The sequence below is a fragment of the Phalacrocorax carbo genome, chromosome 3, assembly GCF_963921805.1.
Source record: "Phalacrocorax carbo chromosome 3, bPhaCar2.1, whole genome shotgun sequence".
NCBI lineage: Eukaryota > Metazoa > Chordata > Aves > Suliformes > Phalacrocoracidae > Phalacrocorax > Phalacrocorax carbo.
Genome location: NC_087515.1, coordinates 44,038,204 through 44,066,190, shown reverse-complemented (window position 1 = coordinate 44,066,190; position 27,987 = coordinate 44,038,204). Strand labels below are relative to the sequence as shown.

The window sequence follows — 27,987 nt, the reverse complement described above, 5'->3', positions numbered from 1 at the left end:
ATTGTGGTCAGGTATCCCCACTACATTAATCGCAGCAGTAGCCTGAAATTTGAAACTTTTAATAAAAAGTTCTTAAATATAAATTATGTGGCAAATGTACAGTACATTGCTTTGTCAGTCTTTTAATCCAGTGTTTTGCAGTAGAACAGCAACTGTTAAGTCAGTCTTTCCTTGTTTTCTTTAAAAAACAAAACAAAAAAACCCAAAACCCAAACCAGTCTTTTGTGTCCTTCAGTATCATGAGTGTGAATGATCTGAATCTGGAATACCACTGTCTCTGTAGCTCCTGTTACTACTGCTTTCACTGTGGCTGTTCTTGTACAGATTCATGCCGTTAGGTGGGAAAATAGTGTGTATTACAAATTCCTCCTTGGACACTTGGTCATTGGTTATTGGTATCATCTGGAAAGAAGTCTCCCTGATTTCTAGGATGGAGTTATCCTTCTTGGTTCCCGCTTCGGCGTAGTCGTCTTTTCTCCTCCGTCCCTTGCTGTAGGTGCAGTTCCGGGAGAATAGGGACCCATTTCTGTGGACATACCAGCAGACCAGGGCCAGCAGTGCTATGGCCACCAGCGCCACCGCACCGCCAATGATGGCGGCCAAGGGCAAACTGGAGTTTTTGTAAGGTTCTTTCTCCTGCTCCCGGTTGAGGGTCGTGGTAGGGTTGTACATCTTAACAGGTGCTGTCTCAGTCTCGATGCATTCGGGCGTTTCGTCGGAGAGATAGATGTTGCTGGTTTCCATGGGAACCATGCATACACGGTATGGTGATTCTGGTTCGAGAGCCGTCAGCAAATAGTCGTTTCTGTCACCCGTAACTATCGTTTCAGTTATAGATCCAAAGGCAGGGCTGTGACCCATCTTGAGCCAGCTTAGTCTTAAAGCAGTCATTGGTAGTGCAACCTTCCAGGAGATATGAATAGTCTCCGTGCTTACAGATTTTACAAATATTGTAATGATTTTGTGTACGGGGCTTGCTGTGGTTCTGAGGTTTTTATTTAGGTTGGGAGTCTTGATGTCTGGTTGTTTGGTCACAGAGATCGGCCAGTGTCCCTGGGCCGGGTATAACGTGTTTGGTACTGCAGTAGTGATTTGGACGGTGCTCACCATGCCATCGTCCTTACAATCAAATAGTTCCACATTGAGGTCTTTGATAGCCATTCCACGTACTTTTTCTGGTGCCTGACACATCAGTCCACGTACATTAACCTTTAAAGGCAATGACTGTAACCAGTCGCGCACCCATTTCATTTTGCATCCGCAGTGCCAAGGGTTGTTGCGAAGAAACAGTTGAGTTATGTTGTCCAGATCATCAAAGACACCCTGAGGTAAATTGCTAAGATTATTATTGGACATATCTAGTCGATACAACTGCCTTAGGTAAGAGAAAGCATTGGGTGGCACACGGTTGATGTGGTTTTCTTGAAGATAGAGCTTTCTTAGGTTTGTTCCCGGCAAATTTACTGGTGCAGCTGTGAGTGAATTGCGGACCAATGACAATTCTGTAAGATTGGCTAGATTCATGAAGACTTTGTCTCCTAATCCATGATTATTTAGAAGATTTCCGTCTAAAACAAGGCGTTTTAGATTTGTAAGGTCTTGAAGGGACAGTTCTGAAATCGTGGAAATACGATTATCATCCAAGCGTAGCTCTTCTATTGTTTTAGGCAAACCCCAGGGAATGGTGCTAAGGTGATTTCGAGAGAGAAAAAGAAGTCTGAGATAGATGTTGTCCCGGAAAGCTCCATCCTCGATGCTAACAGCGGAAACTGAATTATCATCCAAATGCAGTTCTTCCAGATACGGAATTTGTGAAAGTGAATCATAAGTAATGGTCCTTATGTTATTCTCCTGCAAATGCAGTTCCTTAACATACTTAGGGAGGTTAGTTGGGAATTCATCTAGGCTGTTGTGGTACAAATATATTCTTTCCACCCTAAGCAAGTTCTTCAGTTCTGAAGGAATCCCAGCATTATTTATTTGATTGTTCTGAAGGAAGAGGGTAGTAGCATCCTCTGGGATTCCTGTAGGAATAGACGTCAAATCGCGATCATTACAATATATGAAACCCACATCACAGCGACATACTGAAGGACATGGTTTGGCACTAACAGAATAAGGTGCCATGTCAAGTAACAGCCCTATTTTAGTCCAAACTAGGAAGATGCTCCAGGTTACACTAATCATGGTCAGGAATGATGAGATTTGTATACAGTTCTGATCTTCATCAATCTAAAAAAACCAAACAAACAAAATTATCCAGATCATCAGTGAAGAAACTGCAATGAAAATTCAACTTCAACATTACCAAAGACATCTGAAACATTCATATTAAACTAAAAATCAAGCTCGTAGACACATTTTACTTTCTTTTCCTTACATCAATAATTGTACTACTACTTGTACTGATTCAATTAAGTTAATAGGTTATCCTGCATAGTAATTGAAAATGACATAATCAAGTATGTCTGGTCTGTTGAGTGGTTTTGCTTAAGCAAGAAGACTCTAAGGATTGCTTCACATTTCATGTGTAGAGACAATCTTTGTTTGCAGATACCAGGTAAGTACAGAGCTGAAGTCATACCAGAGTTCAAGTAAATCACTCGGTATCTGAAAGATAAGAAGTAATTCCTATGCCAGCTAACTACCTAGGAGCCCTTAAATGAACTAAAACCCTTAACAAAACCCACAAGTTTAGGGGTAGCTATTTTGGAGGTTCAAAAAAGTCCTAATGGCAAAGCATAAAATGCAGACGAAAGAGCAAGGGCCTGCTAAAGACCTTTTTCCCAGGTCTTCCGAGTGCTCAATGTCACGTTGAACACCATACAAATACTGCAGCCTCCTTTTCTTGGTTTTTGAACTGGCATGTTTAGGAAGATGAATGTTAAAATTGGTAGGTAGCTAACAAACTGACGTAGCTGGTAGAGCTATGGCTTTCTAGTTGACTGGATGGAATATTTAATTACACGCTTAATTTCATATTTAAATATTTGTCATTCTCAGAAGTTTTCTTACTAAGCAGTACACTAATAAGACTATTTGGCAGGTTTAACCACATTTTCCCATCTTATTAGTTCAAACCGTGCAGGGTAGGACAATATAAATTAACTCTTGAGACCAAAATTGTACTTTGCATTGGTAGTGTGTTTGTACATTGAGCTCAGGTAATTAGCATTTTCATAGCTTTTAAGACAACATAATTCAATTACCATTGTAATTACAGTTGTGAGAGCTTCTGCAGGATGGCCTATGCATTAAGCAGTGTCATGACCTTTTCTGTTGTGGGTTCATATATTAATTGAACTTTATTCTCTGAGGCATGAAAAGGAAAATAAATTAATATTGATCCTACCGTATTTAAAGGTATGAGTAACTTTTGTGCTTTAGAATATCCAGTAAAGGAATGACTTTGTTGCGAGTCTCTCTTATGGTTTACTCCATGGAGCTGTGTTTTCCTCAGTGTTGTTTACTCAGATGGTCCTTCTGGGTGGCATGTGTTTCCAGGCACGATACTCAATGAGCATTCCAACCAAGATTTATCATGGTACATAAGCACACCAGGCCAGGGCATAGAAAAGCTTCAGCTTCCCTCTATTTTTGTCCTGGTGTAAAGTCTGTGAATGAAGAGCCTCTTTTGTTTGGTTTAATGCCAATAGCAGGAATTACTTTCTTTGTAATGCTTACAAACTCTTCTGTGCAGTGTGGTAGTCAGAGGTGGTAACTTCAGCGCCACATGATGGAAATTGTTCATTATGCTGAGGCTTGAAGGACGGTAGCCTCTACAGGAGGTCACAAACAGGGCTTCTTTTTCCTGTCCAGAATTATCAGAGTATAAACTTCGTACAGTAGCTACATCCTGATACATCCATGCCTCTTTGAAAGAACCATTTTCCAACTCTCACTTTTTAACACTTGTTCCAAATTTGTAATGCAGGAAAGAATTCCTCCTGCGCTGCAAGAACACAAGTTACTCTACCATAGAAACGGTAGGCAATTCAGATTATTTTCTTCATTAAAAAAAAAAAACAACCACAAAAATATTATTTCCTTCCCAGAAAACTCCCCTTTTAAAGCTTTCCTTGAACTCTTAATTTCCTGTGAAAGCAAAAACAAACAGAAGAAAATAGGAATTAATAACAACTGGTGGACACTAGAATTCAGAGTTGTGTCGTATCCCCTATATAAATCATGTGATACTTGCTGTACACATGACTAGCACATCTCGTTTTCCCAAAATATTGGTATTTCAGCAAAATACAGAACTCTCTAAGAACACGCTTTGCTGTTTAGTCTCATGTTACCGCAGTTCTGCTGGATCTATCTTTTCCTTTCTTCCAATAGAAAATAAAGTTATCCTGAAATAACAGAGTAACAAAACCTTTGTAAATGATGTTTCCCAACTGAGGCTAAAACGGATGCTTGCTTTTGTGCTTTTGGTAAACTGAGGTAGAAGATGATCCTGTCCTTGGTTTTAAATGTAAAAGGAGCTAATTACCATTCAGTAGGTATTGCATGGAAGGGGAAATGTTTTCACTAAAACACTGTATTAATATTTCACATCTGCATCATGCTGACTCTGAATTGGGGACTAGCTAGGCATCCGTATCAATTCTTTGACAACAGAGATATATATGAGAGTTTTGTCCATGAAATGTGCTCAATATGCTAAGTTGTCTGAACTTCTAAGCCACTGTATTTGTTACTTTGCATGGCAGTATCTGTGTTTAGCTTAGCATTTTATCTGATTTTTCTAATTTCAAAAAACAAAGAAAAATATTATCAGGCCTGGCTGTTGCCATTCTTTGAAGAACTTGAATTCTTTAGTTATTTTTGAATGGTATATTTTCACTCCGGCCATTTCATATCATTGTTGCAGAAAGTGTCCAGTGAGATACCAAGTCTGCATTCCCTGAGAGCATGCAGGTAGAATGTCTGAAATAGAAATGGTTAAATCTGAAAATAAAAAAATCCTTAACATTACTTCCTTCTCCTTTTCCTGATGGCATGGTGTCTGGTAAACTGAACACAATCCTCAGTACTGACATGCTGGGAAGAAACAGCAGGCTGAGTAATGCTTGCTTAGCTGCCTTCCTAGGAGCTTAACAAGAGCAGCTTCTGGTCCCTTCATAAAATATTAGACCCAAACAGGAACAGTCTCTGTTTTACAACTCTCTTTTGCAATTTGAAGCAGGTCCATCATGAAACCCATCAGTAACACTCCTGTAGCAACAGGAAATATACAATAATACAAAATTATTGACATAGATACAAATTATGCTGCTCTTTTTCAGAGGAAAATGTTTACAATTTAAAAAATAAAAAAAGCCCCCCACTTACTAGACAGTAACACTGTCTCTAGAGGGAATGGTAAAGCTTTTTCCCTCCTGATGCTGCTTTCATGCTCATCTGAGCTTTGCTTTTGCACCTTGCTTTCAGCAGTTGTGTAATGAAAATAGCTTAAAATGAGACCCCCACTGTGGCATAAGTATTTTAATGTATGCTTTATTTAAGGCAAAAACTTAATCTGTGGTTTAGAATCTATTTTAGAATATAAAGGAATGAATATTTTTTGGTAAGTTATGCAATCAGTATAAAATGGAACAAAAAGGCTTCATATTCTTGCAGTGTCTGGTTTCCTTGGTCTGTATTACTGAAGTGTTTGGGGAAAGAAGTCCAGGATCTATTCCTAAAACTTTGAAATAAACAAATGCTTAATAGCTGTATGAAAAATGGTATCTTGTAGGAACTAATGTGAAGTTGAGGTAGAGGGTATTTTCTGGTAGTATATTGTGAAGCAAGAATACAAATTTGTTAAATAGGCCTTTCAAGGCTACAGTAAGTTTTAAGTACTTAAGAAAATTTGTGTTGGGGTCTTTTTTTTTTTTTTTAGAACTTTCAGAGCTGTAAAAAATGTGTTGGTATTAAGCAAAACAGAAGCTCCGGTATACATACATTACATACATTCATCCATGCATCAGAAAGTAAGTTCATTTGTTTTACCTTTCTAGCATATAAACTGTTTCCTCTTTGCTCCATTTGATAGTCATCCCTTCATTTATTGCCGCTATTATAATAGCAGTAATGTGTAGGATTAAAATGAAAGCACTAAAGCTCATTAAGTTCCTGGAATTTTTTTTATCCCTTCTCTCAAAATTACATGAAAACAAGAGAGAGAAAAATAAAAGCAGGTCTCTGGAGAAGATGACAATGTTTCAAAAATGTGGATTAAGACTATACCCCCCACTCCCTTTTCTAAACTTCAGGTTTTGATTGTTTGATATCTCACACTTCCCTTTTATATCTCAAGCCGTAGCTGAAAACAATGTTTTTGCATATGAAAGGCTCCACTGATCTGTCTACAGAGAAGAGGAGAATCCTGCTGCCATGCTCAACTTTCCCCTTCTTGAGCTGTCTCTAAATACTGCTAGACATCAAGTCCTTATAGCTGATCCGGCAGGATGAAAAGTGACCCCCACTGGTACAGACACTGTGTCCAGGTTTCTGCAACATCAAATTGGGAGGCTTCATGGACACATGGTTTTGAAAGAAGCCGTTACTTTTGAACAGAGTGGATTGTAGAAGTAGGTACTAAAATTCATTTTTTAAATGCAAAAAGGGCTATTTGTTGGTAACTGAAGGAACGTTGGAATAAGCGAACAGCAGCTTTTTTGCTTATCTTTATTCAGAGTTGAATGTTTTAATGAACTTTGCTGAACTGCATGGCTAAATTACTTTTCCTGGGACACTGTGTAAGCAAGTGAATTCCTACAGATAGCGGTAATGTATGAGCCTTGCGCATGTACTTATCGCTGTGGTGCAGCTAAGCAGGGGGGCATCTTATTTTAAAATGTTCAAAGTAATTTGCCTGATACAAGAAAAATGTAGCAAAAAAGAACACTATTTACTGTAAGGTCTGGAGTCCAGCTGCATGCCCTGTACTGCAGGCACGTGACAGAAAAGAAAATAATATATAGTTTGGGTATATTTGAAAAGTTGGGAGTTTTTAAAAAAGGGTGCCAAAGACATCCTTTCTTTCCAAGCTATGATAAAATGTGATTAAATTCAAGACCTGCCTCACTCGAGGTCACACAATCCTTATATTTGAATTTCTAATCTACCTCTATGTTCCCTGGCAGGAACTCTGATAGGTCGGTGTCGTCTTTCTAACCATCGAAGTAACAGGGGGAAGGGAAACAAATCTGTATTTTTAGGTTCTAAATGAGAAGAATATAATGTAAAGTTAACATTAGAATATACATTTGATAAGCCTAAAAATTTTGCTTAAGCAGTGTATTTAAATTCCAGAATTACCTCTGTATTTGTTTATAACCTGAAATGTACCAGAAACATAAAATGTGCTTATCTTTTAAAATAGTTGTGAAATCTATCTGTTGCATAGATGGTCAGTTTAGCTTGCAAAGGTCATGCTGCCTCTCAAATAGCTTCACCAACTTTTTTTTTTTAAAAAAAGGTTCTACAGTGCTAATCTACACTTAAAACAATGCCCAGACCTTGTTTTCTTTAAGTGTATTACTCAGCGTTAGTTGATCATGACAGCAAAATGCTTTCTAAGCACCCTGTCTAGGAGCTGCAATTTCCATGATCACCTTATTTCATGAAGGTGCCCCAGTCTTTTGTTCTGTGCTAGGGAAGCAGAAGGTCCTCTTGCTCTCTTCCCAAGGCGGAAAGAATGCAAAGGAGTTTGTTAAAGTGCAAGCAAGCCCTTCAGTCAGGTTGTATCTCTGTGTTCTGGTGACATTTGGGGGTTTTCATCTGTTGGAGAAGGTAGAAAAATTTTCTTCCTTCTAAAAAATTTGCCCCCCTCACCCCGTGTAATAGTTGAACGTAATACTGCTTTTGTCTTCTAGTTGTAACTCAAGTGTCTTAAAAAAAATGCAAATCTTGATGTGATCTTCCCTCAAATGCAAGTGAATCTGACCTAGAAATGGATCCTGAGTAAAAAGCTTGACTCCACACCTAAGATGAGCCAAACCAGTATTTGGTGTAGAGGATGGAAATGAACTAAGAGTTGTTCTCTTCTGAAGTCTACTTTTAAAACCTTTCCTGGTTTTGAAGATGTTAGGTTGAAAAGATCCAGACTATTATACTATTCCTCCTCACTCTCTTGTTTTGACTACTCAGCTTCTCCAATGGTTGCATGTTAAAAAACCACTTTGAGTGGGAGTGTTTTGCAAGGGCTTTTTGTTTTGTGTTTTAGTGTTCTTTGAGTTTAGCCAGTTACAGCTTCTAGGTTGTCTTTGAGAACTGCTGCTGAGGTAACTCCCCCGTGCTTAAAATAAAAGAATAGAGAACAAATGCTGCCATTGTTTCAAGGTAAAATCCATTACATTTCCCTCATCACAAGTTTAGGTGGAATTATACCTGATAGGGGGTTCCTGGTACAAAATGCTAGGCATGTAAAAATAGTATTTAAACACTGGATAAAGTGTCAGTAGTTTTGTTTCTTGCTCTTTTAAAACAGTTGTTGGCTCATCCCCAGATTACTAAATTTTCTCCTCAAAAAATAAGATGTTAAAAAACAAGCTTTAAGAATGCTTGAATCCTTACAGCTCATGAAAGGGAGAAGGGAGTTTGATGATACAATATATTTACTCAACACTTCCCAAGATGCCTGCCCTAAGTGATACTTGGTCCCTTATTAAAAATAAATGGAGGCAATCACATATTAATTCTTCTGTGCATCCCCTTGCTTTGAAGTGATTAAGGAAAAGCCTTTAGAAATAACTAGCCATTACCATCCATGCTTCCTGCTAGAAGGAGACAAAGATGGCCATCTACCACCTGAAGCCACTTTGAATAATTGCAACACAAAGTTTGCAAACTCCAGCAATTGCTTTGATTAGTCACCATTGCCTCACATAATATCCTTCAAGTTTAGCTACTGGTGACAAAGGAAAAATGAAAAAAAAAAACACCCCAATCCAGAAAGACATCTATTATTTTGCTCTTGCTGCAAAACACATACACTTTGTTTCTCAAAATGAAAGCTTGCTGTGAGTTTACTACAGAGTTTTTTGCCCACTGGGGGGTGGTACATGCTACAAAAACTGTGCTTTTAAGAGCCACAAGTCAGATATTTTTTGCTGCTGTCCAGGTTTAATTACAACAAAGCCTCCTGCTGAGAAAAAAACAGAGGTAGCCTCCACAGGAGGGAATAATAATTAAAATAATAATAATAATAAAAAAAAATCGCTCTTTCAGCGAGTTTAGACTCTCACTTCCCGTGCAGGTTGTATTAACTACAGTATTTATCTGTTCGTTCTCCAGTTAAAATAAAATGGTATGTACAAAAAACAAGAAGAGAATTAGCATTTTAAATATATGCCAAGGGTTGTCACTGTTTGTGGTATATAGGAGGAGCACAGAAGGCAGAAAAAAAAACCCCCCAGCTTTTAGAAGTGATTAAATGTAGATGGAAAAATAGAAAAGCTTCATAACAGTATGAATAGAAGAATTAGAATAACCTCAGTATATTTTAAAATAATTGGCTATCTGCAAACCCAGGTATACCTTTTGTTTATGAAATATTTGAAACCCGATCTTAAGCAGGGCTGTATTGTATGGTTTTAGAATAAAAAGAAGGAAACTTGAGGGTGGTTTTGATTTTCTTTTCTTTCTTGAGGGAGGGAGGGAAGGGCACCAAAACCCCTTAAGTATGATCTGATGTGTGGCATATGATTGACAAGGAAAACACATACTGATCTTTCTGGTTTATAGCAGATAATTCTTGTCTTTGTACACTTGAACTGACAAATGCATTTTTCACTCTAATGCAAGGAAACATTCATTAAGATGCCATATCCCCAGGCAATAGATGGTGAGCATAACTGATGCTTCTGTCTTTTTGAGTAGTATATTTTAGGCAGGGAAATTTGGGTCAGGGTAATGAAATGTGTTTTTTTAAGTCTGAACGTTTTCAGCTTCTTTTTATACTTTTTCTGTGCATGGAGGATTTACATGGCAATGCAAAACATGACTCTTCTAAGCAGCAGGAAGAAAATGCATTCAAGCTGAGACGCTCTTTAGCAGGAATATGATTTAATTGTAAAACAATTCTGCATTTCGGTGTAAATCTGGTGTACAAAAATACTCTGCTGTAGTCTGTTAACGGACCAGAACCGATCCCCTGGAGAAGGGAAGCAACTCGCGTTCAGTCCAAATTAGTAACCCATGGCTAACAGCACTCCACGAATTAGTTCATTACATGCACTCGTCACTGCGTTTGCAACTCTCCTTACAACTTTGGATGCGTCAGGGTTGCGCTCAAACCCCCTTGCGGGCAAAGATACTGAAATTTAGGGCTGAGCCAGAAAGGCGGCTGCGTGTGTAAGCGCAGAGCTTTCATCTGCCAAGGGGGTGATGTTGAAAAACTAAGCAGAGACCAAAAGAAAAAAAGAACACACCCAACCCCAAAAATCAGGTAGCTGTGGGAGATGCTGGGCAGGACTGCTGTGGTGCATGGGGAATGTGGGGATACCCGAGCTTCGCCTTATCGACTTAAGTTACAGCTCCTAATTGTGCTGGAGAAAATTGGTAAAGGAGAAGACTCGGGCACATCTGGCAGTCGTGAAACGGTTTGCGGGGCGAGCAGAACAGAGAGATGAAATGTGCAAAGGAGTAAGTGGATGAAATATTTATTTGCGAGCCATTGCGTTTGCTGCACTTGTAGGAGTGCAGACAATCACTTAATAAACTGAAAACAGCAGAAAAGTTGATGAAAACTAGGCAAGGACCTTCTGAATGCCAAGAGGATAATCGGCTGGCTCTTCTTCCCAAAGAAAGTGGGGCGTTTTTGAGGAAATCGGGGCCTGTTGCATTCTTTCTGAACGTATGTGCAACCATTTTGTTTCCCATCTCCCCGCCCGCAGACTTTGTGCGTGAGGAGCGAGCGGCAGCGCTGGGAGGGGGCGCAAACGCTTTTGCCTTTTTTTTTTTTTTTAAATATATGCAGCAAAGTGGGGGGGGCGGGAAGCAAGTTTCCAAACCAGGGAAGAAATGCGGGGTGCGGGCAGGAACAATCACTCCCGCCCCGTCCCCGTTCAGACAAGGGCCTGGGGTCCCAGCCCCGGCGAAGCAGCGAGAGCCGGCGGCCCCGAGGCGTTGCTCCGCGGTTCCCTCCGCCTCCGCGGAAGGCGGTTTTGCGCTCCTTCCCTGCACCGCCAGCACCGCAGGGTCAGTTTGGGGGGAAGGCTTGCACCCCGAGCCTGGCGACGGCAAAGGCCGGCCGGGGGTGCCCGTTGCGCACCCTGCCCGCACCCAGGGACTGGGAGGGGGGCGGGGGGTGCCCAAACTTCCTGCCGCATCCTCCTGCTCCGCACCCCCACCCCCCCATACCGCGACCTGCGCAACTCCAGCGGAGAAAGCGCTGTCTCGCGCTTACCTGCGGGGCGTGAAAAGGAGGAGATCCCGGCTACAGCGTATCCAGGGGAGGCGCGGAGCGGGTTGCGATGCGCGGTGCGGAGCGCCGGGCACGGAGCTCAGCGCGCGCTCGCAAGTCGCGGCGGCAGCGGCGAGCCACGGGGGCGGGTCGAGACGTCAGCATGGGCGGGGCCAGCGGGAGGGGCGTGGCGGGGCGCGCCGTGCGGTCGCTAGGGGGGGCTGCAGGAGGCGCCATGGCTGGGCGGTGGCGGTGGGGTGGCGCTTCCTCGCTGTGGAGAGCTCTCGGGCGGGCCGCACGGCCCACGGGAGCCTGCACCGTTGTTTTTTAGTGCGTTTCCCCCCTTTTTCCGGCAGGGGAGCGGTGGTGATGCTGCCGGCTGTACCGGGAGGGGGGTGGGCGCCCCCTCGCTATGTCAGCGCTGCGAGTTAAACCCCGAGCGAGCGGTGTCGTTGTCCCGTCGGGGCGGGCAAGGCTTGTGAGTGACTCCCGGCCCCTCTCCTTCCCTTTGGCCCAAAGATCGGAGTGGTGGTGAGTCGCACAAGCCCTTTTAAAAGAAAAATGGTAATAAATCGGCGTGGGTTTCCTCAGCCACCACAAGCAAATGGCCGTGAGCATTGTTGCTTTGCTGGCATTGCCCGCCAAAAGCAACGGCTGTGCAGCTGTGTTTTGCTCTTGGTGTCGCAGGCGATGGCTTCGGGAGGTTCAAGAGTTTTCTCGAGGTATTAGGCCTTAATGCTGTTTAAACTCAGGAAGCAGATAAGAGTTGCCTGGTTTTTGTGTTCCACCCAGGATGGCATTTGCTTGGAGATACATTATTGTTCCTGGTGAGGCTGAGATTGAGGATGAGCAAGGCCCAGCTGGCATGCAGTTGTCAGGAATTTTTTTGTTGGAAAAAACCCCTTCTACTCTTCTAACAAAACCTGAAATTTATGGTAGCCATGGGACAAGCTAGAGAATATATTCCCCAGTTGTTTTTTAATAAAACCCAGTTTCCTTTTATTCGTAGCTTACTACCTCACACAAGTAGTGTTGGATTTGGCAGATGCAGTTGTTGTTTCCACTGTTGGGTTTTCTTAAATTTTCCATCAAAAAGTGGGTTTCTTTCGAGGCTGACAGCTGCTGCTTTCATGAATACCCTGCTCTCCTCGTTAGTGGTGCACAGGCAATCTTTGCCATCTCCTGCAGTGGTTTGACCACACGTGTTTGCCAGCACAAGGAGCTGGTGTCCGGGCGAAGGCAAGCTCCAGAAAACTGTTTCTGCTCATCCCAGTTGTCCTGCAGTTGCGCTTTTTGCCGGTATCAGAAGATGGCAAGGTCGAGCTCCATTAAGTTTAAAGAGAGCTTGATTTCTTTAAGGCCTATAGAAACTGCCAGATAAAGTTTGAATACTTAAATCCCCTTTGTTTATATTTTGGCAAAAACAAATACAGACAAACTAGAAACTGTCAAAGCTCATCCTTTTTCAAGAGGAATTTTAATTGATATTTGAATGCTGCGTGATGTATTTGGTATTTAGATGTTTGAAATATTATATACATGCTATATTTATTCAACTAATTAAAAAAGAATCCTAGATTGATTTTCCTTGAAAACGAGGGAAAGGGATTTTTTTTTCTCTCTCTCACTTCACTTCTCATCTTCCTCTGAGGAAAGTAAAAACTAATAATAAATTGACTTCAGGTTAAGGTACAATTGTCTATATTGACAGTCCTGACAGAGTGAGCTGTGCCCTGATCAGCTCATTATATACAACTGTATTGCATACACGCCTTAACCTATATATAACATGTTATGTGCATGCCCGTATGGGTACATATGTACATGTACTATACAAATACTGGTATGCCTGGTATTATAGCATGTCTGTGTCTCATTGTGTGGGACAAGAACAGTGGGCTATGGTAATGCAGAAGGTGTTTTGAGATGCTGTGAATATCCTGTAATTTTTTTTTTTTTAACTGAGATTCTGTTAAGATTATAGTAGCATTTTTCAAAAACCTCATGTATTTGGTATTTCTCATGGTTGACTTAGTTGTATTAGTTAATAGATTCCAGTGTTACATTGGTAAGCCTTAACACATATCTTGGCGTTATTCATAAAAGATGTATGTAGTAGGCATTCAGCTATCTTTCAGTTGTATTCCGCGGCTGGCCCAGTGCTTGTGGCACCAGCTAGAAATTACGGTACATATTCCTGGAGATTTCCAAGGGGCATGTGAGAAATAATTAGATTTTACTGGGTCACAGCTGCTCTAGAGCACTGAAAGGTCTTTAATGTACTGTTGCAAGCAGATTTTTTACTGCATTCTTCTATGTAAACTCCTTAAATATACTTCTTAAGAACATGCATAGCCTTTAAAATACTCGCCACAAAAAACTTCTGCATTGAGAACTTGACCACATTCTCCTTCTTATTCTTGAAACGTAGAAATTCAAGGCCTTTTGAATGCCAGGAGAATAGAGGAACTCTGTTAATACTGATGGAGTTACTCACATATGGGGAATAAAAATATGCATGTGTGAAATGGATGTGTCACATCCTAGGACTATAATGGGATGTTTTAACTGAAAATAGTTAAAATAGTCTATTACCTGTATTTTGTTTATAAAATTAATTAATGCTTGCGACATGGAAATTAAAGTTCTTGTCAGACCTATAGGGAAACTACCATTCCAAAACATGACAATCTTGTTAACATTTAATGGGTTGTGAGACAGTTTAAAAGGTGGTAGATGGGAAATTCAGAGTACTTACACTACATAATGTGTTTCAAAGAATTTTAATGCAGGTTTATGACACACACTTGCATGGTCAGTGTGATAATGATGATGCTTGGGGTTTTTTTTTCCCCCTGAGCACCCTGCTGATATGATAAGAATCGCAGTTCTGGGAACTTCCTCAGCCAAAGATTGACCTGAATGACTGTCACTGTGACTTGACAGGTGTTCTGTATCTACTTTGTCCTGCTGTAAACCAGGTTCCAGTCATAAAAGTTTCTGGGCAGGACATTTATAAAATGTTAAGAAACCAAACACATTGACTGGGAAGTGAAACTGAATCTGAGATCAGGAGAAAGCTGTCTTCGAGCATCAAAACTGAACCATTGCTTCTTTGAGCTTCCCAAGGACAGATCTCTTTTAGATAAAGCTGAGAGTAATAGTTTGATATTCAATTAAATACCCTGAAATGAACATTAGTGGGTTTTAGCTTTACGTTTGTATCAGGTTATATTGATTTTTCAAAGCAGGCTGTCCCAAATCCAAGCTAGGCATTGGTAGATTTGTAGAGACATCTAAGAAAAGAAAACACTATGATATATGAAGTTTTATATGATGCATGTCCTACAAGGTTTTCTGATATTGACTAAGTACAGTTTCTCAGTAAATACGGATTGCAGTTTGTATTACAGTTTAAACTTTAAATGATCTGAACCATTTCAAAATTAGAATCCAATGTTTTAGTACATTCTTTCAAAAATAAATGCCTGTCATTCAGCTTTCAGCATTGTGTGCATACATAGAGTACCTTGTCAAAGTTGGTGCTCTCTGTCAAATACAACAAAATGAAAATGTAATTGTGGAAGACAGGCTACAGTAGAGCTAAAAAGGTATGAATAGTCTAAAGCTAAACACTTGTTTACAATGAGGTGGGCTCAAGAGTGCTGCTTTTTTTTTTCCCTGACAGAGGAATGTGTGAGAGGTAATAGTTATAATTGTGATTATTCTTTTGTTTGTGAGGGCCAGATTAGACCACTGCACCTGTGTTTTCTGCCTTTCCTGTCCCTTTTCTCTGTGCTCCCTCCCTGTTCTTCCCAGCTCCCCTAAACAGCCCCAGGGAAAAGCCCTGTCAACTTAGAAACACCCCTGATGTAACCACATCTCTATTTTTCCTAAGGCAAATGAACAGTTTTGCTTATCAGATCATGTGCTAATGATAGCAAAATTAAGTAACGTAATGGGGTACTTGAAATTGCAAAGCCTATGAGGAAGTTACTTTTTTTATTTGCAGAAATGGATAAAGAAAGCTGACTGGGTAAAGTCCTTACTGAGAAGGTTTGGTCCTAATGCTAATGGCCGACTGCTTTTTGTATTTAGAAAGCAATTTCCTCTATTTATTAGGTGTCGATCCATGAAGCCACCACGACAAAGTTCTTAGGAGAAACAGAGCTGACTCCTTCACAGATATGAAGAATATGGAAATTTTGCTTGCAAACTTGGCAAAGTAAGCGATAGACTTTCTGTACACTTGATGTGGCTTTGAAAGTGTGTTAAACAAAGGAAAAATAGCATTCCCTGGAAAAAACCTTGAAAACTTCGAGATTGTTAGTAATGTCTAGTATGTGTGAGGAAGAACCCTGTAGAGGACAAAACTGCTGTTGTGGCCTGAGGGTATTTCTTATATTTGCAGGTTCAAGCATTTATGGATTCAGCCCAACGAAGTGGTAAATGCATTTTTACGCCTGCCTCTATATAAGGGCTTTCAGTAGTAGAGAAATACTTCACAAACAAAAAGAAAACTAAACCTCCTGAAATGGCAAAAAAAAAAAAAAAAAAGTATTTCTGGTGCAGTTTCGGGCTTGGACTCTTTTTCTTGGAGCTTTAATTGCTGCTTATGCAGCAGCTGCCCAAAGGTAGTCTTAAAGAGCAGAGAGATATGCAAGGCCATAGTCATTTGTGGCTTGCTGAGAAGGGGCTTGGGATGGATGAGTCCTTTCTGTCCACGTTCCTGTTTATGTGTGGCCTGTTCGTGTTTGTGAACTCTTTGCTGCTCCTACTGTTGACTGTTTAGCTACCGAGCGGCATCTGTTTGGTGAGAATTCCTATTTCTTTTTGGATTCTTTGGCTCTAGCAGGTATATAGCCACCAAAAGAGTTGTTCTCGTGGTCCTTTCTCTTTGTCTTGTTTTACTTCCTAACAGCCCCAGAGTTTTTGCCGCCTCTCTTCTCACCATTGTCGGCCTCTCTCTGCCAGGCTTTCTGCGTGTGCCTTGCCTCTTACCCACCTCCTCTCCTCCTCCTGCAGTGCCCAATAGCTGCTCTTCTCCACATCAAACCCACACAGGAGAGTTTACATTCCAGCTCTTTGTGCATTCATCTTCTGCCATGAGAAGCAGCTCCTGCTGAACACTCTTCTCTCCCTCATTGTCCTCCTTTGGCCCCCTTTTACATGTTAAAGAGTTTCCTATTTTCTTTCCTTCCTCTACTGGTTCCAAACAAGGCAAGCAGTTTCACATAGGTCTAATCCTGTAAAATGACAGTGGCTAAGTTCTGTGCAGATCTAGAATGTAATAATTACCCAATTTGAATATTTAACATTCTTTGTAAATTTAAAGCCATTGCGTGGATATAGTGCTGCTGAAGGCTTTAGGTAGTTATCTGTTACCTCTAAAAAAATGTACACGAACACACACACCCCCACGCACACCCCGCTTTGCACGCAAATCAAATCAAAGCAGTGGCATGCTATTTTGGCCAAATGCACCGCCCTAGTTCATGTTGTTTGTGTCTGGTGTGTCTAAACATCTAGCAATAAGCTAGAGTCTCTGCATTTGCTGATTTGCTTGTGTAATACCTGGTCTTGAAATTACGAAAGGCTATGTGCCAGTGTTGAATACATGAATAACTCAAAAGTGTTTACTCTCAGACAGGACTACATTTACATTGTTTGAACAGATTTGTTTAGTCGTAAGTAGGGTTGATTATTCTGTCTTTGTCTATTCAGCAAGAGAGGGCGTTTCAGAAATGTACACGACGGCAGTTAATGCCCTTGGCAGAAAGTTACAAGTTGATACGGTGACTAAAAATGAGTTAACAGGAATTTTGAAATTTCCCTGGCCATGCGGGGTGTAGTTACATCTGATGAGATTCTGTCTCGGTAAGAGTGTATATATGCAGAAGCTTTATCTCAGCTGAGAAGACAAGCTGCTCTTGTACGAGAATCAACTCCACCAGCACCATCTGCCTGAATCGGTGTGGGAGCTGGCTTGTCTTCAGCATCTGCTGGCTGAATGTACTGTGGAAAGCTCCTTGAGGTTAAACAGAAAAAAAAAGTGGTTGTAAGGCATATGTGTATTCTTTCACATTTGCTTTTCCTAGTTGTACATTATTAATCCTGATTTTACTTTTTACTAGTGAAATTTTCTCTGGATTTTACCTGGAAGGTAAAGGAGATCTCATTTACAAAGCGTTGGCATCCTTGGTGGAGGCATAGTGTTTCCTTTGAGCCTCAGAAGCACGTTCAGGTTGGAGGGTTTCCCAGGTATTCCTAGAGCGATCCCTCTTCCATTTTCACCCGCGTCCCGGTTGGAACACCTGGAGAGAGTGACTAGGAACACTGATGAGCAGAGAGAAGTTCTCCCCTGTCAGGTGTCTGCCCAGAGTTTGCTGGTAAGCAGGGAAGTGGGGAGAAGGCCTGAGACCTGGGAATTACTTTGAGCAGGTAATGGGCACACATTAATTACTTGGTTTGCCTTGCCTTGCCTTGCCTTGCCTTGCCTTGCAAGGATGAACTTCCTTGAAGTGGCTAGTGGCCAACGTTTCACAGGAAAGAGGATCTGAAAGTCACGTCAAGTCATGTCATGAGTATCTGGAGCAGTATTCTACATTTTTTCTTCTTCCTTAATCCATCTTTACTCTCCTTCTTCAAAGTTTTAGTTCTTTGGCCTTTTGTGCACATGCACTAATTGCTGCTACCAGTCCCAAGGTCATGGGGGAAATGTTGGGAATCCTGAAGAGAAACAACCTGTAGAAACCCATCAGAGACCTTCAGCTCTGTGACTCAGGAAAACAAAGGCATTTTGGCTGAGCTCAGGTTGGATGTGGCCACGTAGGATGGGTGGCATTCAAGGCATATGTCCTGTCTAAGATGGCAGCAGCAGCAGCTTTATTACTGAAGAGCAGAGTCTTTGTGACTCTGGATGGTTCAGAGAAGTAGGAGATTGCAGAAGGCAGGATGGAAATTTTGAGGTGCAGCAGCTGTGCATTTCCTGAACACTTTTGTCAAGGTCTTGTATTTTGTCTGAGTTCCTTTTTTTGTCCTCTCACCTTAAAAGTAAGAAAAACATAGTAGAGCATGTTTTTGTCTCCCCTAAGAGTGGATTATGTTAAGGTAGCTTTGTATCAAATGAATTGATGGGGAAAAAGATTTTCGAACCTGCTTAACAGTCACTCTCCCACCTGCTCCTTCACCCTAAACCCACCATTGTCCACTGAAAGCTTGTGGCATCAATGCCAAAGGCTTCCTCGTCATTTCCGTTGGGGAGAAGGTCAAAGACGGGCCTAGGTCTGCCAACCCCACAAGTGAAGCGAAAGCCCTGTAATGCAGTCATTACAGTATAAGTGATGCCATGGAATCATGAGATCAGATAGATATATGCTCTTAGGTGGTTTGGTTTTTAATTTCTTTCCTTGGCAGTCTAGACAGGTTATAAAACCAGAGTATAAATCAATTTCTAGTTTTCAGGTTGTAGGTGCAAAACTCAGTTTTGCATGTTGCTATGAGAGCAAAAACTACTCGGTGGTGTGACAGGGCTAGTTGGACCTATGAGCTGAATCAAATGTGGTATGTCTGTGGTCCTAATTATAGTGTTAATTTATCTATTTCCAGATAAGCAGGTTTTCAGATACAGTAATGTGTGTGAGAAATATTTAATTTCCACTCATTGATAAAAAAATAAATCTTCATTTGAATGAGAGAAACAAACCAGGTCCCTTAATTAGAGCTGGAGTAGTTCTTGACCTTAACAATGGTTCTTAAAATAATGCATTTCTAAAACGACTAGTGTGCCTGAACTAGCACATTATTTATAGTTGTTCACCTGATACATATCTCAGCATGTCTTTCAATAGATGAAAAAACACGCAAGATGCTTGTTAGAATAGCAATGTAGTTTTATATGTAGCACTGAAAACCTTTTACAAAAAAAAAATGACTGTAGTATCCTCTGAGGCATAGAGTATGTTGTTTGGAAGTAATGCTTGAAACATTTGCCTTTGTAGTTCTAAAGCACTGAAAGCAGAAGTTTTCCTTGCAGATGCAACACCCAAACTCCAAGAGAAGCTCAGGAAGAGCTGTTATCAGCACTGGGAAATTACCTTCATATTTAAATACGAACACATCTAAAAATAACCCCGATGAGAAAAGAAAACTCTTGTTTGTTGTTAGCTCACCTAGCATTTGTCTTTATTTCTAGTTTATGCTTTTTTACGTTACTGTTCGTGTGTATAACAAAGCCTATTTCATTTCTTCGTGGTCATTTTTCCCAGGGAATGTAGAGAGGCTCTGACTGCAATTGTAAATTCTTTAGCGAACAAGTCATGATTGCTATGGATTGTTCAACCACAATTGTTTCAGGCCTGTGCCAGGTAAGCTCTGTACTGTGTGCACACAGTGGAGCTTAAAACCATATAACAGAAGGGATTCAGGTTATTGAGTTCAACTGCAACTGCAGGCAAGAACATCTAAAAATGGGTTTTAACAATACAGTGGGGCTGTTAGAATGGCTGGCTGCTACTGCAGAGGGCAGCCCCGTCTCCGCTTCTGCATCAGTGCTTGTGTTTGGCCAATCCTTTAGTTAGCTCGTCTGCCAGAAAACCAGACTTCCTCCCAAAATAAAATATGTTCTGACAGTGCTGCTTTTCCATCCAGCTCGTGACGGAGCCAGACAAGTGCTGCTGGTTCTTGCGCCACCACAAAAAGGGAGCGGGATTGTCCTCTTCCACTGCAGTTGGTGGTTAGGTCAGGTGTGCTGCACTGTGGAGCTCAAGGTGGCTCTTGTGGCATCAGTTTTAGCAGTACTGCACGTACACTTCTCATAAAGATGAAAAGTCAAGGTTTAAGCCTTGTTAGGGGCTCTATTTAGTATCCACAGATTTAGTGGAAATACTCTGTGTGTGTGCATGGAACGGTTTCAAGTAGAATACATCAGCTGGAAGAGCAGATGATCCAGCTCTGAATGACAGCCAGTGACAGTGCACATCACAAATTGCTGCTGGCTCAGTTTCACTTATTTGTTTATTTACTTCACCATTCTGTGCTGCCTGCAAAACAACTGCAAAGCCCTGCTGCCTGCTAGCTAGCTGTGGTCTTCCACCCACTGTCGTCATTCAGCACTGACTTCAATGCTGCATCTGTGAACTTCTGCCTCAGAGCTCTCATATAAACTTGTTCTTAGTAAATGTGCGAGTTTGGCATATGCAACTATTGACTTTCATATGGTTTATGTCACCTGTCATATTACTACAAAAACAGTTTTCTTCTTTTCTTTGTCATTTCTGAAACTAAAAAATACTCGGTTCCTTCTGTAACCTGTAATGCTACAGCTACTCTATTTTTAAAAGTGATGGATACCATAACATGCTGGGGCAGTTACTGTGGGATTACACTGTTGTTTTCCTGATATCTCAGGGGTTTTAATATGTTGGCAAAATGCCTCATTGAAAGGATTGTGGTATTGGCATGGAAACTGGCGGTTCCGTCAAATTGTGTGGCAGCTGTTCTTTTTGTCATGACTAGCAACCCTTTGCTCTCTTGCAATGTGGTGCTTATGTTACTTAAGATTTCAAGTAGGAACGGTCTCATGAAACCATTGACTAAATGTGCAGCGTTTATTTTGGTAGTCACCTGCGCAGTGGGGTTGCTGCTTGGTAGGACAGTATGGTTCATTAATCCTACATACCCAGCTATGAAATCCAGCCTCCTTCTCATCCAAGGGTGTTCAGGCTCTTTTCCTTCCTAGAGACAAAGAGAAGTTATTAACATTGACGGTTAGTTGCTTTTGGATTAACTGCTGGAAAAACATGACTGTAACCAGTGTAAACCTGGGAATGCTGTTGAGAAATGCAGGGAGTTGGCAGTTTGTCCTTTGCTGTGGGATCTCAGCCTGTAGACGACTGTATGTCAGGGAAGCATATTCACATAAGCTGGGCCAGAGAGTCAGGAGGATATGGGCTGGTTTTGCATTCTCATTTCAGCTAGCAAATGAGTTGCTGTGTTGTGTTGGTGGCAAAAAGCAAAGGTAGACGAGAACGAAGGCAGCAGTGGCAGCTGAACCGTAAGTTGTTTAATAAGAGTAATGATGAGGCATCGCTAGCCTGCAAAGGATTGTACTTTTCCTCTTTGAAGTTATACAAGTTTAATAGTTTTCACCTGAAAACTTTCTAATTCTGTTGGATATCCTTATAATACTGTTGGTAGATTTGCATATACTTTTTTATTTTGTCTCATGACAGGAATATGTTGCCTGGATTATAGGCATTTTTTTTTTTAAATGGCAAATTAAGGTTCCTTTAAAGTTTTTGGATTTGCAGACTGAACTTAGTCTTTCAGGATTGTTTCAAAAGTGGGTGTTATAAATTTTGCAGGCATTAGCGTGTTGTTTAGAAAACACATGTTATTTGAGATCTTGAAATCGTGTGATTTTTTCTGGGTTAAGAGGGAGAATACTACAGGCAAAGATGACTTTTAGAACCTGTGCTGTCAATTTTGGTGTCCCACTGCCTGCCAGCTCCTCTACCTCTTTCTGGATGGCTCAGTCATGCAGTTCGTGGTGTGTCTCCTTTAACGTAGGTACTCGAGGCCTGTGTTTTGGGTCTGTTACTTGAAATGGGGTTAATAGAATATGCCTTTTAAAATTTTTTAAAAATTTCTTTGTAATAGGATATTGCAGTGATCTGCAGCGCAGAAAACAAATTGGTTAGGAGTACAGGAGTAAATAATCTGGTAGAATAAGGGAAATATAATTTAGTAGAAAAAAATAAAATATTTTATGGCTTCTTGAACTTTTTTTATAATCCAGTGTGACTGCTTTCCTCCCTGTCTGTGCTCTGCGTACATAAGCACGTAAATATTTTCACTACGTTCCAAATGTTTATGATCAGAGCAGCTAGTTTCAGGCAAAAATGTTGTTAGGAAAATACCAACCCTGGAAATGGCAGCTATTGAAAGATTAGAAGTGACTGAAAACAAAATCTTGTAGAAGAATTTCTAATGTAATTGTAACATAATTTGCTGCCGCTCTTGCTCTGCTATGGCATGATTTAAGTACTGAATTTGAATCAGCTTTTAAAAGAAAAATGCTTAGTTTCATTCCACAGCACAATTGGCAACTAAATAAAAGTTCAGACTTGATTTTTTCTTTTCCCCCGGCCCTCTTTTCTCAGAGAAAGAAAATGTACATAGAGTCTTTTGTATTTTGCAGAAAGGAAGTGTAGCACAATAGAGTGTTGGAGGAAAGCAATTCCAATAATCAGTTTTCTTTACTGCTTATTACAACTGGTCAGGACTGGGTTTTAATTAAATTTTGGGGATAAAGGACAATAGTGTGTGCTAAGGATGGCGAGTCAGCTTAAACTTAGAATTTCCTGGCTTTTATCCATTTCTGTGCCAACTTGGTAGTACTTCAATGTGTGACTTTAGCTGAGATTCACTTGTATAGAAAGTAATAACTGTTGAGGTTTTAGGAGTTTTTCAGAGAGTCTCTTTTGACTTCCAAAGTAGGTATTTGTTCATGAGCATGGCACCTGGTAATGTCCCCTTCTTTGTCAAGCTTCAGCACTGTGTGTTTGTACAATAAGTTGGCAAGTTTGTCAGTTTTTCCTTATTTTAAAAATAAACTTAAAAGATAGTAATTTCAAAAGGATAGTTTAATAAAAGCCAATGCTTTTTTACTCTTAAATGTTTTGTGTCAGGTTCAGAGAGGATGAAAGTAACCAGTGTGCCATTATGACATTTAGCATGACCTTCTGTGTAATGGAGCCCAAATAATCTCTCAGCATTGTTTTTTGGTATCAGAGCTGTCACAGGCACAACTTCAAAAAGCATCTGATCTTCCAAGATGAAACGAAGAATCTACTGCATATCTTAGATATTAACCGTTGCATATTGCCCTCCAAACTGCCCTCACTCTTAAAATCTGTTCTCTCTAGTTTGTGATTTGTCTGGCTTCAGTGGCTTTGGACATTCTCTGCAAGATGAGTCATCTACTTGATAAGAGTTCTCACACATTCTGTGTTTTAATGGCTGCAGGTAGTTCACTCTTAACTTGCTGTTAGATAAGTCTATTGATTACATTCCTCTGCTTGCCCTCATTGAAGCAGATTTTCTAGGTTTTTAATTCCGTCTTGTAGAGCTGTTAACACTTTTTCCCCAGGGTGGATACAGCTGCAGCAGTGATAGCCTCAGCACTCCACCAGCAGACCATTTGAATTCTTTACTGAGAGCATCCCGCTTTTGCATAATTTTTGCCATACTTTCTTGTCAGGCTGGCAGTCTACCCACCATTTAAAATCAATCACACAAATATCTTAGAATCTTGAACTGGTACTCCTACATGTTTCTTGATGAACAAGCACCACTGTTTCAGCATCTGCTTCGCCAGGCATGAAATTTATTAGATAATTGAATAAAATATACTAATTTTTGAGAACCCCAAAACACTATACAGAAACATGTTTGATTTACCCTCTGTAAAAGAGGATGCTGCTTGACAAACTTTCCCTTTATACTTTTGTGGGTAATACGCTCAGCTAAACGGGCATGTTATGTACATGCTGTGCTGTACATGTGCATTGCAGTAGTTTTTCAGCAATGATGTGAGAAATTAAAAAAAACCCAACATGATAAATCAATACACAACCTAGATCTTTTGTATCTAGCTGCTTTTTAGCTGGTGTTACAGGTTACATTTATGGTCCTACATGGGATGGGTTGGGATACGTAAAAATTTAAAAACTTTTAGGCTCTAAAAATATGATCGACTAAATAGGAAATTAACTGATTTTAATCTAGAATGAATTTCCTTGATTAAATTGTAAACCACTTGAAAATGGAGGCACCTATGAATTTTGCCGACACATCCTTAAAGTGAACATTGTGAGCTTCACAGTGCGCAACTGTATAACCAATGATAATAGGTGTAATTAATAAGACTTTAAGTGGTTGGATTGGTATTTGTCATCGCATTTTGTTAGGGCAAGGTCCTATACTGTATTTATTCTAAGCCTAAGGCATATGCTGCTTCTACAGAGATGTTAAAAATCAGTATATTCAGACTGCTTATTCCCACTTGCTTTCATGAATCATTTGGAAAGGGAGGATGGAAAACGCTGACGTTTTTATCAACTGCAGTTGCAGAAACACATTAATAAATACTTTCTGCACGCCCCCAAAAGCTTGAATTAACAATAAACTTGATGCAAGAATATAAAAATGATACCTGCTAGCCATTTTTTCCTGTATTTCTGCTGTAAATGGTGCCAGGAAGGCTATTGAGTAATTTTGCTCAATGATGGGTTATATATTGCTTTTATGGAGACCAATTTTGTACTTTAGACAACAAAAGCTCTAGTATTTATTTTTTTTTTTTATTCTGATAGCTGAAAAATTATTTCAGCTAGTCTTGCTTATTGTATAACAATAAAGCTTTAAGGCAGTTGACCTACTGACCTTAATTCCCAGGAAACTGTCACATTTCTTCTTTATCCCTTTGTGCAGCCTAACAATGCGACCCAAAATACTACTGAGTTTTAAAGTTTCTCAGCATTGTAAGGTCAAGCTTTGGTCGCCATAGTTACAGTTCAGCTCCACAGGTCAGAGGGCAAATAGATTAATGATGTCAGACACATCTTTAAACGGTTCTTACACTGCTTCACCATGCGGTAAGCAGCTGAGCATATTTGATATGACAAAGGCCTTAAGTCTTGCTAATAGGAGGATCTTCGGAGACATCTGATGGGAAGGTCCTTTCCGCTGCGCGCCGACGTTCAATATTGAGCAGTGGTAAGCATCGGTGGTGGGCTGTTTCGGTTCACACTGTCAGAAGAATATTGGAAAGAGTGGATAAAGAGCTACTGCTCCCCTACTCCTTTCTTTCTGGACATCCAGTTCCTTTGTCCAGGATTCAGTCCAGTGGTTAAAAGCCTCAGAGAGGATGTAAAATAGTAGGCTGGAGGAATATATTAGCATTCTTGATGAAAGACGTGCTCTCTTCTTCACAGCGGTGAGGTGACGTGCAAGCCAAGAGTAATGTGGTTTATATGCCTGCTTTTGGTCAGTTAGTAATAAAAGTCCTTCTTCATACATGCAATAGACGAACATATATTAAAAACATATCTAGGTTCTTCCTTTAGATAATGAGGCTTTTTAAAATAAAAAAGGAAATAGGGCTCACCTGATGAATTATATGGGTTCCTTGTGGAATAGGATTTAGTGGTTTGATCTGATGTAGCACATTCAACAAGACAAGCAGCCATATGATCATTTTAATTTACAGGCAAGAAGCTTTTGTCGTTATAATATCTTATTACTTGCAAACCTGTGCTATTGCGCTTTTTTCGAGAATGATGCATGTTGAGGAGCTGTGGATGACTTTACGTCATTGCTATGTTGGTTTAAGAAAACTCCGACAAACCAAAAACAAAACCCCAAAACCAAGCAAAGTACTGTCCTGTGCCTGTATACTGTACTGTATCTGAGTATTGTCAGCAAACCCCTGATTTTGTAACACCATCTGTATGAACCTTGAATTTATTCTTGAGATGGAAATCCACCTAATGGCACGTTTAAGTAACCAAAACGAATGAAATGAATAAAAAAAGTTCGTTGTGAAGTGTGCAAGCAAAATAAATATTTTTAATTATGCCCTTCCTCTAAATGTATTATCCGTTTATCATTGGATAGTTGACAGCTGGAAAGTATGTACTGTTGATATAAAACTAATTTAGCTGATGAGTGGGGTCAGAGTCTCTCCTCAGCTGAGCGTGCTGAGGTTGTTGGGTGGAAGAGTAGCTTCAGTCCTGGGAGGGCCTTGGTTACCTGGGGCTGTTTTACAGTCTGCCTGCAATTGGCAGAACTGTATGGTATTTCCTTTTCAATCCACTGGAATTATTTGTAGTGGAAGAATTTGGGAACCTTATGATCGGCAAAATAAATGCTGATCTCTCAGGGCTTTTTCTGTTGTGCCATGTTAGGGAATATCAAACCAATATTTATGTGCTTTAAAAGAAGAGACATTAATACATTACCTCTGCCTCTGAAAGGTGAGTTGTTAGCTTTTTGGGTAGTTTTCCTAAACCTTTTTTATCTTAATATTTGGTATTTAACAGGTTCCATTTCTTTTAATCCAAAGTTCCATGAATGCAAAGTTATCTTTATGCTGATTCTAATCAAGAATATACCCCTCCAATCACATTTAAATACTTTGTTGTTGTTGTTGTGGCTGTCGGGGAAAGAAGGGACTCCTCATTTTCTGATTATTTCCAGCCCTGTAGGATATATTACAGCCTCTTTCTTTATAGCGTTTTCATTGACCTGGCCCAGTGCAGTTTCCTTTCCTTCTGCAGAACACTAATGTAGTACTTGGCAGGTAAGTGCTGACCCCAGTTCCTTGTGTTCACAGTGCCCTTCTCTCCCAGCCCAAATGGTTTCACTGATACTCTCCCTTCCTCCCCTGTGAAAGCATTCTGGTTTAGCACCTATTTTTTCAGCCCACTCTGGAAGTAAATGTCAATTCCTTCAACTCTTCTGTTGTATAGATTCTTCCAAACTTATTAGTATTTTGGAGACTTTCATACGTCAGCTGAGTTTAAGAAGTTAACTGATATTGTTAAAGAGTATTTCTCTTACAGAGTAATTTGGTTTGCTTTGGCCTTGGCAAAACTGCGGAGTTTCATATATGTGACATACCTGGATGCACTAAATGCTGTGACTTAGCACATGGTATACAACTGAAGTGGGAGAGGATATCTAAATGCAGTAGACCAGGGGCAGCACTGCCACCACAGAAAAATAATTTGCATCTATAGTAAATTTTTGATAGAGCACTATGTATTAAATGAGTGAGGTGCTGCTGGTCCTTGTGCTACTCCCATCCTGGGACAGGGAAAATTGTTTTCTGTGTTGACCTCTAAACACAAAGATATTATCTAGCAAGAGTAAGAAAAAGCAGCCGATGCAAACGCTTCCACTTGTTTCCCTGCATCCCTGCGCACCTTTCAGTGCTCTATTGATAGACCAGCTCAGCTAAGGTATTCCTTAAGGTGGCAAGTATTGAGCTCACAGCGTTTGCGTCCTTTGGGAGTTGTCAAATACTGTTGCTGGAATTTGATTTGGTTGTGATCATTTGATGATCAGCAATGACAGTATTCCTTACAGTGATTATTTTGAATCAATTTTTATGAGATTGACAGAATCACGTAATTAAGAAAGAAAAAATAACCAACCCTAAACTTTAAGCACTAGCCAGATACCGTAATGTGCTTATGATGTTGGAAAATGTAGGTGTTACACCCTATTGTATATAGATTGATTTAGCCATTGAAAATGTAACCTAAGATCCCTTGATTTCTAGAGCCTTATTGTATGTGCTTCACTAGGTAGCCCATTAGTATTGTTAGGAACTATGTATAAAATTGTATTATTATTCTGTAACACTGGAAAAAAAAATTAAGACTTAGTTTCCATGTCCCAGTGAAGTGTATTAAAGGGGTTTGTGTCTCCTTAACTGATGAACAGTGATTCTCCACTGGCGGCAGACTGCTGGGATATAACAAAAGAATTGTAAACCTGATAAAACAAGTACTATAAGAGGA

At 40.3% G+C, this 27,987-nt stretch overlaps 2 protein-coding genes across 9 annotated transcripts in view; one reads left to right on the top strand and one right to left on the bottom strand.

Annotated features, from left to right (window-relative positions):
• Positions 1 to 27,987, top strand: part of LOC135312536 (ADP-ribose glycohydrolase MACROD2-like) — a 914,210-nt gene that overhangs the window by 111,991 nt on the left and 774,232 nt on the right. The gene's annotated exons all lie outside the window — the stretch shown is intronic.
• On the bottom strand, positions 44 to 11,534 carry FLRT3 (fibronectin leucine rich transmembrane protein 3). Its single transcript, XM_064446733.1, has 3 exons — positions 11,402 to 11,534; positions 3,353 to 4,095; positions 44 to 2,232 (listed from the first exon to the last, which is right to left on the bottom strand). Exon 3 carries the CDS (start codon positions 2,185 to 2,187, stop codon positions 238 to 240), a length of 1,950 nt encoding a protein of 649 aa, XP_064302803.1. The 5' UTR covers positions 2,188 to 2,232; positions 3,353 to 4,095; positions 11,402 to 11,534; the 3' UTR covers positions 44 to 237.